General features: G+C 41.0%; 1 protein-coding gene across 1 annotated transcript in view; it reads left to right on the forward strand.

The window, feature by feature from the left end:
* The first annotated feature begins 3,094 nt into the window (after positions 1-3,094).
* The window catches only part of stac (SH3 and cysteine rich domain), a 29,682-nt gene continuing 20,399 nt past the window's right edge, over positions 3,095-12,377 (forward strand). Inside the window, exons 1-2 of the mRNA XM_005723877.1 lie at positions 3,095-3,535; positions 6,087-6,420. Of these exons, the coding sequence (XP_005723934.1) occupies positions 3,422-3,535; positions 6,087-6,420 (448 nt within the window). The 5' untranslated portion in view covers positions 3,095-3,421. The remainder of the gene's footprint in view (positions 3,536-6,086; positions 6,421-12,377) is intronic.

Here is a 12,377-nt window from a genome sequence, read left to right on the forward strand (position 1 = left end):
CATGTGTGTGATATGTTTTTTATTCCTACCCTCAACATCAGCTGTTGCATTAGTATGAAAAAAGAACACATGTTTAAAATTTAGGAATACATGAAAATTTAGTGTGCGCTCTTTTATCTTTGTGAAGAAATAAAATCGTATTACTCTGGATTTAGTTACGGTCACAAATAAGTATCAAACCAAGTCTTTCAAATATTACATTTTTCCTGAGAAAGTAAATAGAAATTTGAGAAATTAATAAAAATGTGCTCTGTGGTTATAACAGTTGAAAGAGGTGGCTCATTGATGGGCATACCTCTTCTATTGTTCTTTTGGCTGATGCCTTATCCACAAGATGTCAACACATGGATCTGTATATTTGATTTGGCATATTCTTACACCAGAAGCTCTTCCTGATACAACCCTCCCAAGGGATCCTTCACATATTAGGCGAATGTGATGCAAGAATGTGGCAAGAATGTGGTTGATGGTTCCCACATGCAGGACTAATGCATTAATAACAAGAAAGACAAATACTTAAAAACCAAAAAGCAACTGTGGACCTGAAACTGCACAACTCAGATCTTTGCATCTCCTTAATGAAACATTTCATTGGGAATAATTAACCCCTATTCCTCCAGCCTATCGTCCTCCATCGCTCAGTATTTCTCTCATTTTTTCACGCCTTCTTTGCACTCTTGACGGACCAGCAGCTGAGAGAGGAAATTACAATGTTCTTTCCCTGTCTCGCTTTCACGCTTGGCTCTCTACGCTTGCTTCCTGGCACAATCGGTCAAGCACTTGGTTCTTTCTGTTGACATGAGTCACAATAACCACACACATACACCACATGGACTGAATGTATCATTGACTCGTGCTCGGACTGACTAACCCGGGGGATTGTCTTGTGTTCTCTCCAGGTGGTGGGTTATCGTGTGAAAGCGCAAGACATCAGCTCATTTGCGGTGTCAAATGAGCTGATGTCATTTTTACACCACCCTTACTACTGTGAGAAAATACAGAAGTATACCCTTTGACAAATTAACAAGTCCAGGATGAGTCTAAGTGTTAAAATAAAGTCACACTCTTTATTAAGACTGATTGCTCTTTCTGAAAATAGGTTAAATCTGCTGACCTTCTGCGGGCTAATATAGAAAAACTCTAGACAAATAAAACCATCTTCACACCATCTAAACTACAGAAACACAACCTCTCAATCAGTCATTCACCTCAGCTGTATAGGTACTGTGTCATGACATATGTCAGTCAATCTTTGCACTTTCCTTTTTCTGTGTTTTCTCTGATGTATCACTCTTTAGCGCTGAATGCATGCCCAATCACTGAACTTCATTTTGGATGATCCCGCAAAATATAGAAAGAATCTGTTTCACCGTGGCTTGTTAAAATAATACATCCACAGTTTGGTGATAAAGATTTGACAAACAAAACGCGATATTAATCTTGATGTTAGGAGGTAAACCAACCTTTCAGGAATGTGACTGACTTTTCTGGGATTGAATCCATTCTGCTCTGGATTACAAAAATCAATATGTAGTCTCACTCCTTGGGACTGTGTTGGTGTTTGCATTCCTGTCAGAGTGAGGAGGCTGCAGTCTGGCACCTGCCTCCTTCATCCTGCAACATAACTTCAAGGACATCACATCACAAGGGAGCCCGGAGGGAGGCATCATGATGTATCACTACGGTGAGTATCACATCTATCCCATCTGAGGTGAAGTAAAACGCTTTATGTTTCACTGCGAAACCTAAAGAGTAATAACACTGCCAGTTTCCTCATCAGTAGCTTACGAGTGTGTGAATATACTGGATTGTGTGAGTGTCGGTTTGGGGCTATTCTTTCTGAAAGTAATCCGCGACAGATGGACCTTGAAGGATATTTACTTGCTTAATACTGGTTTGACATTTTGGGAAATGGGGTATCCTTATTCATGTTATTGCTTAGTACTTCTGAAGCTCACAAACTAGTATTATTTCCTTTGTTCACACAATAACTGAATGTGACAAAGTGCGCTATTTCTTACCTGAAACAATGAATTTCTTCATTTTTTCTTTGGTTTTGTAAGTGGTTTGGTTTTTTTCATGTCTTTAATCTAATCTAACTGGTCCATGATGTAGTTTAAAAGCTGATAGTCAAAGGGTTATCAATCGTTTCATCTAAAGTCAGCAAGGGCTGTTACATCATCACCTTAATAATTTAGTATTTTGCTGGTAAAAACAAAGCTTCTATCTATTTTCAGTACACACATGCTTATATTTGGCTGTCTATCTTTGTGAGGATATTTGGTGACGTAATTTAATACTAGCCCATTATCCCAACAATACAACTACAAGAGTTAGCATAAACCTAATTCTAACCTGGACCCCAGAAAAACCTGCAACCCTGAAACAGGCCTTTGAAGAGAGTGTGAAAAAGTGAGGACCAACTCACTCAAAATGGTCTAGAACCTCAACCTGGTCCTCACTATAATAGCTAAACAAGTAAACACAAATGTGTTTGACCTTGACTAAAGTTCATGAGGTGAAAGACGTTTTTCTGACCTAAAAGAAAGTCTGATAACTCTAAAAAGGAACTGCATGTATATCTGTAATCATGCATTTTTCTCCTTTGCAGCAGAAAAAATATCTCAGGTAGTATTTTAATTCGAAGCAGCTTATTTTTGTGCCATCATCACACAGTCAAAAAAAAAAATCTATTGTGAGAATTCTTTAGTTAGCGTTAGGTTGGTGTTCAAGCCTTACTCGAGTGAAGTTTTGCTGTCTAAAGCATTTCTGGAAAATTCTCTCAGTCTTTGTCAACTGAATTAATAAATAAAGCAGTTGGACCAATCTGAAGAACAATTTATTGGAATTCATCTGAACAAGTGTGCTATACATAACATTTGGTTTGGAAAGAAGCGCATGCACTCGTGCAAACAGCGTAGGTCCTTGACTTTTCTTTTAAGAAGAGCAATGATCCATTTGAGAATGAGCTTTTTCCCTTTGAGTGCATCTGGACAGACTCGTTGTGTCTCCTCCTTCTCCATCCTTCTCAGCCCTACCCTCCCTTGATCGCTTACAGCTCTCCGCCCTCAAAGTATTGACAACGCGAGGCGCACGGCGCACAGCGTGGACTTGGAGATGTCTTGGCAGTTACGCACGACGCCACGATAAACACGAAAGCCTCCTTCAGACGGACAGGGCACTTTGAAGCCGATCTGGAATTACTTGCAACTTTTGATTCCCAAACCACTTTTTCCCACCCTCGTGTCTTTTCAGTACGTTTTACTCCTCGTTTCTTCCCTCTTCACAATATATCAGCAACGGATCTAAACGACTTATCTTTTTTATTATTTCCATTAGAAGAACAGAAACGATGTAAACCGCTTGGGGGGGAAACGAACTCAGTTGAGCAGTATCTTTTTACAGAGTATAGACAGAGAGGATGATTCCGCCGGCCAGCACAATTCAGGACGAAAGTGGGGGCAAAGAGGACGAACGGGACCAGAATGAGACACCCAAATCCCCGACGGCGAACGCCAGCCAGCAAGAAAGCAAGGTAGGACTATCCTGTTGTTGTTGTTTTCTTCTTTACCACGAAAATGTTTTTCACTGCACGCCAGTGCAACTCTGAATAAGAAATTAAGCAGGCTAAAAAAACGTCTTTTAATACGAGATTTAAATGGGCTCAATTGGGATGAGCTCCCAGAAAGAAGACCGCACATTTCCTCCTCCGTTAAATGACCGATAACACACTGATAAAACATCCTAAAACAACCTGATGTGATTAGATTTAAGGAAGCCATAACAAATAATACGAGCTGTAGCTTACAACTGGGAGACAAACCACGAAGATAACGAGGTTAAACAGAAGATAACGCTGAGATCAGTTTAAACTCACAGCAGCAGCTCACATGCTCTCTGTGGTTTTATATGAGAAGTGTACTGTGGTGTTTTTCTTTGGAGGAGATAATAGAGAATAACCTGCTTAGTCCAGCTCTTGTGGGTACTGGTTTTTAAATATACATCAAGCATGGAAAGGTTATTTAAATTAAAACTGAATTAAAAACGGGAAACAATATGGTCTTAAAAATATGTGCATTTTCATAAATAAATAAAAGGCACATGGCTTGGACTTTCTACTTGGAAATGAGGCTGTGTGATAGAGCTGGCAGCTGCCTCTGGCGTTTTACCATCTATGTGGGTCACATGTTGACCCCCAGACTACTACATTTAGCAGTACAATATTGGACTACTGATCATGGCAGTGGATAGCTGTGACAGCTCTTCCCACCACAACTCCCTTGCTGGGCAGATGAATCTCATGCTCCGTCTCCTCCTGACAGCGAGGTTGTGGTTTTTGTATGATCAAGTTGTTGTTCAGTTTTCTTAGTTTCAGCTGAAACATTTCAGCATGGGAACTCGTACTTTGGCACGTTTCGCTGGATATTTCAGCAGACTCCTGGCTGACTTTATGCAATTTCCAAGCTTCTGCCAAACAACCAGACTCACTTCCAGCATCATAGGTGGTTTGTCATAGAGCAAAAAAGGCATTTAAAGAAAGTGTTTTAATTTTCTTACAGTCATGATAAGTAGAATAAATTCCTCAGAAGGCTGAACAAGTTTACAACCATTAAGTAAAGTTGTGTTTGTGTTTTTATCCCTCCTTTAAGAATACTGTGAGGCCTGAACATCAAAAGCGCAAGGTGAGCCTCCACTCTTGTGCAAACTGGCGCATACTGCTGATATCAGTCCGTCAGAAGAGTCATGATTGCATGTGAATAAAAGTTGTTCACTCCACAACTTTTATTCCTCTTAACGAAGTCAGTGCCAACCAGGTTAAGTCCATCTTCACCCATATTTTTAGAGGGCACTCTTTGTTTAAGCTGCATCGTATTTGAAGTCATTTGAGTTATAATCCCATGTGATAAATGGCTTTGGCGGATTGTGTTGCAGTGCTCCACCCAGCCCCCATTAACCCTCCCTGCTAACAGAGAGCTGAGAACTCATAGAGATTTGGCGCCATCGAAATACAGCATGAGCTCCTCCATGCATGCACACATGCCTTCACTGTGCTTTATTTTCTATACATTAAAGCCACAGTAGAGCAAAAAAGAGGGCCTTTATCATCACACATCATCACACATTTACCGGTAGAAATAGGTTTTCCATCTACTTTTACTACTGTTTTTCTTTTCATGGATCAACAGGAAAACAGCTGTAACAGGTTGCAGGAGGATGTATTTGTTCTGTAGGTTCATGCTTCTGTGTGTATGCGTTCATGCGTGAGTGATGATGACAGAGAAAGGGTCTAAAATTGATTGTTTCCAGATTGACTTGCAGGACTGATTGATCTTCACCATAACAAAGCCGCAATGATAAGCACTCTAAGCAATTTGTGCAGGCATGTTCACAAAAATGACAAGCGCAGAAACAATGCACCACGTATGACTGCGTCTGCGTGCTTTGCAACAAACACCGAAGAGGACGAATAAATGCTCAGAGGTGTTTACAAAAGGCGGATGTAAAGACGAGTCGGTGCTGTGAGAGAGAATCATTAGGAGTCTTTCCCGACCTATCAGAAAACATAATCTATTTTTCAATCGGGGATTTATAGCCACACACCAGCCTGGAAGCTGAACCATAAAATCACATTAGAGTGGCTTAGCAATTCTTTATTATGTGTCTGAGCCCAGATTTGAGTGGGTTTCAGGGGTACACACACTGGTTAAATTAAATGATTTGTCAGCGTGGGGCATTATGAATAGCGTTACTGTAAAGGAGAAGCATAATGAGATTGATAGGGGCTGCTGCCAGAAATGACAGCACAGTGTGTGAGGAATGGTGTTAATGTGATACACTGGCCTAACCAGAAAATCACATTACCCTCCCAGGTAGGGAACCTGGAAGGTTTTCTACTGAAAGGTGATAAGTTGTGACCACGGTAATAGTCATGTTATCGGGCATCAGTGAATGAGATTTGCCTGATGGTTACTGCACTAATGGACTTGGTCAGTCAAAGATTTTCTGTCTCCTCATTTTCTCTCAAGCAGTCTGTCTTTTTCTCTTCTTTGCTCCACTTTTCTTGAACTCATCCTCTCCTGTTTCAGCTGCAAAGACTCAAACGCTCCCTGTCCTTCAAGACCAAGAGCGTCCGCAGCAAGAGCGCCGACAACTTCTTCCGGAACAGCAGCGAAAACAAGACGGAGCTCCTCTCAGACGTGAGCAGCAGCACGGGCCATCTTTGCAACATTGGGATGGCCCCGCCGCACAGCACCAACCTCCCCATTCCTCCAGTTCCTCCGGCTATTCCCTGCGCTCCTCCTCCCACGTCGCGCTCACAACCACGCAACCCGATGCAGTTAGACTCAGCAGGACACTGCTTCATGGAGCACATCTTTAAGAAGCCCACGTTCTGCGACGTCTGCAACCACATGATTGTAGGTAGGGGTAAAAGCACTGCTCTCCTTCATCATAACATCAAACACAGCTGAGAAGGCAAATGCCTGATCATCCAATGAGCCCTGCAATCATATCGTGAGGAAAAACCTTTTAATAATGAGCTCTCCACTAGGTGTTCTTCCACCAGAGAAACATGCATTAAAGTGTGCGAAGGGTTGAACGCAACGTGACATGTGGATTTATGCTCCATTATCCAGTATGAATAGTTGGCAAAGCTCTAAAACACACACCATGAGTATCTAAACAACAACAAAAAGACAATTGCACACCTGACACTGAGCATCTGACTTAATCTGTTGACACGTGACCAAAGTATCTCCATCCTTCTGATTCACACACTGAGCCCAGTCCCTCCATCTGTCTGCTGGGGTGTCAGATAGCCAGCAACGTCTGCGCCAGCACAGCTACCTGTTTTCCCCTTGCCAGATGTTCTGGTTCCTTTGGCTTAACCATCACTGCTAAGGCTCTGCATCTCAGGGAGTCTGCAGTTTGATAATTACAATTTGTTCAACTAGCCCCATGGCATCACGTTTGGTAGCAGATAAGAGAGATCAGACTTCGTACCGGGAAGGTAGACATGTAAACGAGCACCTACGTTTATAATTGTAGTTATACCATCAGTTTAATGTCTTGCAAGAGTTTCTGCTTCTATTTGCGCAATTAGAAGTTGCAGTGCAAGCGCAAAAAGTACTTCATGGTTATGAGGCAGGTGGATAAATGGTGACACTGCTGCTGTGTCAAACAGTGGTCCATTCAGGGTTTTCTTACAAACCAGGCGATATTTATCATATCACTGCAGTGAAAAAGAAACACGTGCACGTCTTTGATTGGTTATAAAATAGTTGTGATAAGATCAGGTACACAACCGTCACTCCATATACACAGACTATTATTCCCAGACACCCAGGTTTTTAAATATAACAAAACACATTTATGCCATTTATAAATGTCTTCATGTAAATTACGTCTCACAAGTTTTGGATGAAGGCTTCTGGACTGTCACAGTGCATAACAATTATCTGTTTGGCTGAACAGTGTAAGCATACTGCTTTTACTGTGGTTGGGATAAGATGTTGTGGTGTGGCTGATTTATAAAATGAATACCTTGTAAACGGGTAGCCTCTTGCTAGAAAGTCCAGAGAGGATATCCACTTTGGTGTTATTTTGCAATAAAGTTAAAGTCAGTACTTGATAATGAGTTTTATGAAGTTCTTACCACAGTTAAAATGAATTTATATTGGAAAGTAGTTGAGTTCTACAGATTAATTTTATGATTTTAACCCGATTTTCGCTCACATTAAAGGAAATTTAGAGGCTTTTCTTGGAGTAACACAGAATTTATCATCACCCAAAGATAGAATCCGAACAAGAGGGAAACTTTTTCTAATGCGAGGCCACAGAAAAAAACTTTTCGCAGCTTCAGCTCACATACTGCTACACATTTATGAATGTTGTAACATACGCTGGTCTGTTTTATCTGGTGTGATCGGTGAGGCGCATCCAGTGGCTTTGAATGAGACTCAGCTGGTCTGTTGGTGGTGAGGATCTGATGCTGCGCTGCCCTCTGGTCCGCACATGAAAAAAAGATGCTGCCCTCGTCTTCAGTTGTCCCACCTTAATGAGAACACTATCGCTCTCTGTCTGTCCCTCCCTGTGTGTGTCTGTGTGTTTGTGTGTAATGATATGCGATGGTGTTATCAAATTCTGACTCAACATCCCAGAGTCAAAGAGCAGCACACAGGAGACAGAAGGAGAGACACTAGAGGAGGAGAAAGGTGGACTCAAACTGATTGGATTGATTATTAAATCCTAATGGTCACCCACGAGGAATGTCTCCAGGTTTATGGAGTTAGATAATCATGCAACAAGTTTTTATAACATTTTTCAAGTAAAGTTCACATTTTTATGCACTGATATCCTGTCTTGCACCTCTAAAGGTACACAAATAGTGTTGCAAGCAGATATTTGACTTTCTAACAAAATAAATGAATAAGCTGTTATAAAAAATATCACATACACTCAAAATGTAAAAATATAGCAAGGATGTGCTGTTTTTCTTTTAGACACTAGGATCAATCTAATATGAATTGTTCCTATTTCAGAAAAAAATGCCATATAAATCTATGTGTTTAGTGTATTTATGATGCACCTTCACTATTAAATAATCAGTCTAATACATGTATGCTATTATTGCGTAAGGCAGACATAAAAGAAATAAACACCCACCTTCTTCCTACTGGAGTCTTTTATTACCTCAATGCGTCAATTTCGGTGTGTCATTTAGAATAAAAATAGGTTTAATTATAGTATAGTGCTCGCTGACTCATTCATTAGGTCTACTAGATGAAGGTAAGGTAGTAGAACAAAGAGATTAATTCCTATTTGAGCAATAAAGATATTAGTTTTTAATTCATTTTTCAAAATGACCTGTATGTAAGATAGACGGCCGTTTACTTTCACGTACTGAAATTTGGATTTGCATAACATTAGATGTACTCACAGAATAACCAAGTTTCATTCTTCATGCTGGGATTTTCTGCATTAGCAAGGATCAATAAAAACAAAAGAGCTGTATTCAGTTTTCAAACCACACTTTCCTGCCACTATAAACTTCTTCTCATTCTGTTCCATGCTTGTGTTTTCTGTCATTTATTACATAGTCTCTATGGTATGTATGGCATTTGCACATAAAGCATCCATCTTCACAGTTCGCTCGTTTCCCTGGTAATTTTCGCCTTTTTCTGGCAAGAAAGAAAAAGCTTAAAAATGTATGACTATTCTTGCTCCTGATTTTCTGCGATGACAGAATATGCAGGATATGTGCAGAATATGTCATGAAATCTCTGTCAGCTTATACGAGTTAAACAGTTATTTACTTTCAAAATCCCCTAAAAGACCCAAAGGATCCATGCTCACTCCTGGGATTAACAAAACTCGATAATCTGGCAAAATTAACACGCACTAATCGGTGCAATTAAACTCCTTAAATGTACATGACAGGTTTAGTTGACCGCGGAAAGAAATTAATCTTGTGCTAGGAGGTCAAGGTTTTCCCAGTAGAGATGCTGGGCTGTGGTGTTGAATGACACTTTATTACATCTCCCTCTAATACACATACACTACTCGTGCACTTACTATGTGAGAGTTTTGTTCGTGCTGGTGTCTGTGGCATTTTCCGGTATTTTGTTACATTTCAGTGACACACTGCACGTCACGCACACATCTCACACGCACCATATAGCTCTTTCTGTCACCCAGGATGCAAACGGTACGTGCTGTGACATCTCTGATTCTTAATTTATCTATTTTAGTGTTAAATCCAGCAGCTGACGTTGTCTGCCCTGCCTTGAAAGTGTCTCACGCACCAGCACGCCACTAACAAAAACCCATTACCAAATGTTAAACTGCATGGGAGCCATTGGGGAAAATGTCATCTGGATAAAGTCGGATCATGAAAAGTTTAAAGACAGTTAAATGTGAACAAAAACTGATGTATTGAAGTTTGAGCATTGGCTCAAAGCGGCAATTTAAGCATCTGTCAGTTGACGGGAAGGTCATTTATTTCCTGGACCGTAGACTGTATACAAAAGATGGACATAAAGTGTGACAATTTGTCTTGTCCATGAGAGGGTAAGAGGGTGGAGCTGCGTCATTACCAGCTATTAATTAAAGCTCTTCCATAATTAATTGTGATGCTATTTTTATGCTTTTATTAAGGGATGCTGGTGAAAACCCTAAAGCAGCTATGCCTGTAACGTCACATCACTTCATGACTTAATACAATAAAATCAGATTAGCTGTGCATAAAATTCTTTGAATGAAAACTTGCTATAGATGCCAGCTGAGTAAAGGTTTTTCTGCATCTCTGTACTGGCTTAATTTTTCAGTCCCAGAGGTTTCCACGTGCTCCAGACTCTTATATCTCAGCAGTTACTGTGGCTGTTAAGATATAAAAGCAACAATGCTATCTGACATTAATCAGATATGTGAATAAATAAATAAACAATGCTAACAGATACACTAAAAGGCTGCTTGATGACCGATGCTGTGGAAGAAACTAACTGCAAGTCTGCAAGTAATTGTAAAGAAAGCTTCTTGTGGTCAGAGTTTAAGAAGAAGACGAGGTGGAGGGGTTATTGTCTCAGTTAGGGTTATTTGCACGGGAAATCAGGAGGCGTGAAGTAAGGACGACGGCTTAATGGATCAATGTATGGCTGAGAGAAGGGCTGTCGGGAGGAGAGAGGAGGAAATGGAAGGAGAGAGGTTATGAGGTGAGATGAAGACGGTACAGAAAAGCTGGCAGGAGTCTTGTCCTTTACTGTACTGTAAATGAATAATAAGCTTTGATGGCAGAGTATCCACAAAAAAAAAAAAAAAGCAAATGCCAGAGAGATCAGCACTGTCACTCAGATTCCCCGCAGCTATAATGCCTTCAAGCCCTCAATGAAAAAGCACCTATACACACACGTACACACATCCAGACTAACATCATTATCCTTCCATTACCTCAGGAGGATGGCAGTGTCACCTTCCTATATGTGCCTGCTGAAACACAGCGGTTTGTTCCCTTATTAGTTAACATGGAGGCGTCTCATTATTCCCCCATGTTGGAATGAGTCAGCTCAAACAAGCCGATCAACAACAGCTTGACAAGCGCTTAATTTGCTCCCTGTCCCAGTGCACGGACGAGAGCTTGAATCCGGATGTCTCAGAGATATCTCTCAGGGAGATCGTTTGTTGACCTGAAGGGAAATGAAACTCGAGGTGCTCGTTAAGCAACACAATCAGTTGACCTGATTTAGAGCGACCTAGAAATCGGCGCAGGTTGCTTCTCATTGCCGCCGCGTCTGTCATTGTTGTTCTGTTGTTCTGTGGCGAGGGTTCAGGGCCGGGATCGCGTTTCTCTCAGTTTCTGTCTCAGCATCACTAACTCCACCTCAGCCAAGCGACACAACAGCTTTAAATGGGAAATACAGATACTGTTTTCCACCCATTACTGAGTTTCAAGTTCCTGTCACTGCTGTCCAGATCCAAATAGCTGTGACGCCAGTTTACATTACAGCACATGAAGAGCAGGCAGAGATTTTTCCCCCTTGTTGGCTAAGTAAACTACACACAAAGAGCTTAGTTTCTTAAGCACACAGTATCTCATGTTAACAGTCCTTTTGTGGGGGGTCAAGTTTCCTCTGATTACCTCTGCTCGATGACCCCCCTCGACCCACTCGTGAAACTGAACGTGCATTTCTGAGGATGATCTGGATTGAAATCACGACATTGTTTCCTTGCCACTGTGGCGGGTCCACAGTAAACAGAAACGACACATACTGACAACACTTCTGTGAGGAAACTTGGAGCAGACAGATCATCTTATGTTGTGTCTGTTCCCTTTGATGCTCACAGAAGCAGATCGATGTTTCCTTTCGCATGTCCACATTTTCACACGCACATATGAAGAGCGTGGGCCTAAGCAGGGCACGTGCTTATTGATTAATCAATGAAGAGCCAGAGCTGCATAGCTGCCAGATTCCAACTAATAGCAGCTCTGGGACTTGGAAACATTGTACTCTTTTGTTAATATGAACGAGCTCTCATAGGATATACAGTGGCTGGTTGTAAGTGATGTTTGTTTTTTTAGCGTGGTACGTGCTGTATGTCTCATACCAGTTTATTGATTTTATCTTGCCATGTTAGATTTATTACTCCACAGACTCCTCACTTATTTCATAAGAAGATAAATTAGTCTTTTTTCCATATCTTGCCTCATGTCGCTTGATGCACAGCAGTCATAATAGCTGTCCATTAGCTTAAGCACTAAAGTTATTAGCTTACCAGCTTTGATTTGGACTGATTTATCACTTTTATTGGAAAATAGGTCAAGGCTTTGGCCAGCTTACTCGTCTCTCATTTGTATCTGACTGGAATAGAGGGTAGGGGATGAT

The sequence above is a fragment of the Pundamilia nyererei genome, unplaced genomic scaffold (genome assembly GCF_000239375.1).
Source record: "Pundamilia nyererei isolate P.nyererei 1_Seehausen unplaced genomic scaffold, PunNye1.0 scaffold00010, whole genome shotgun sequence".
Classification (NCBI taxonomy): domain Eukaryota; kingdom Metazoa; phylum Chordata; class Actinopteri; order Cichliformes; family Cichlidae; genus Pundamilia; species Pundamilia nyererei.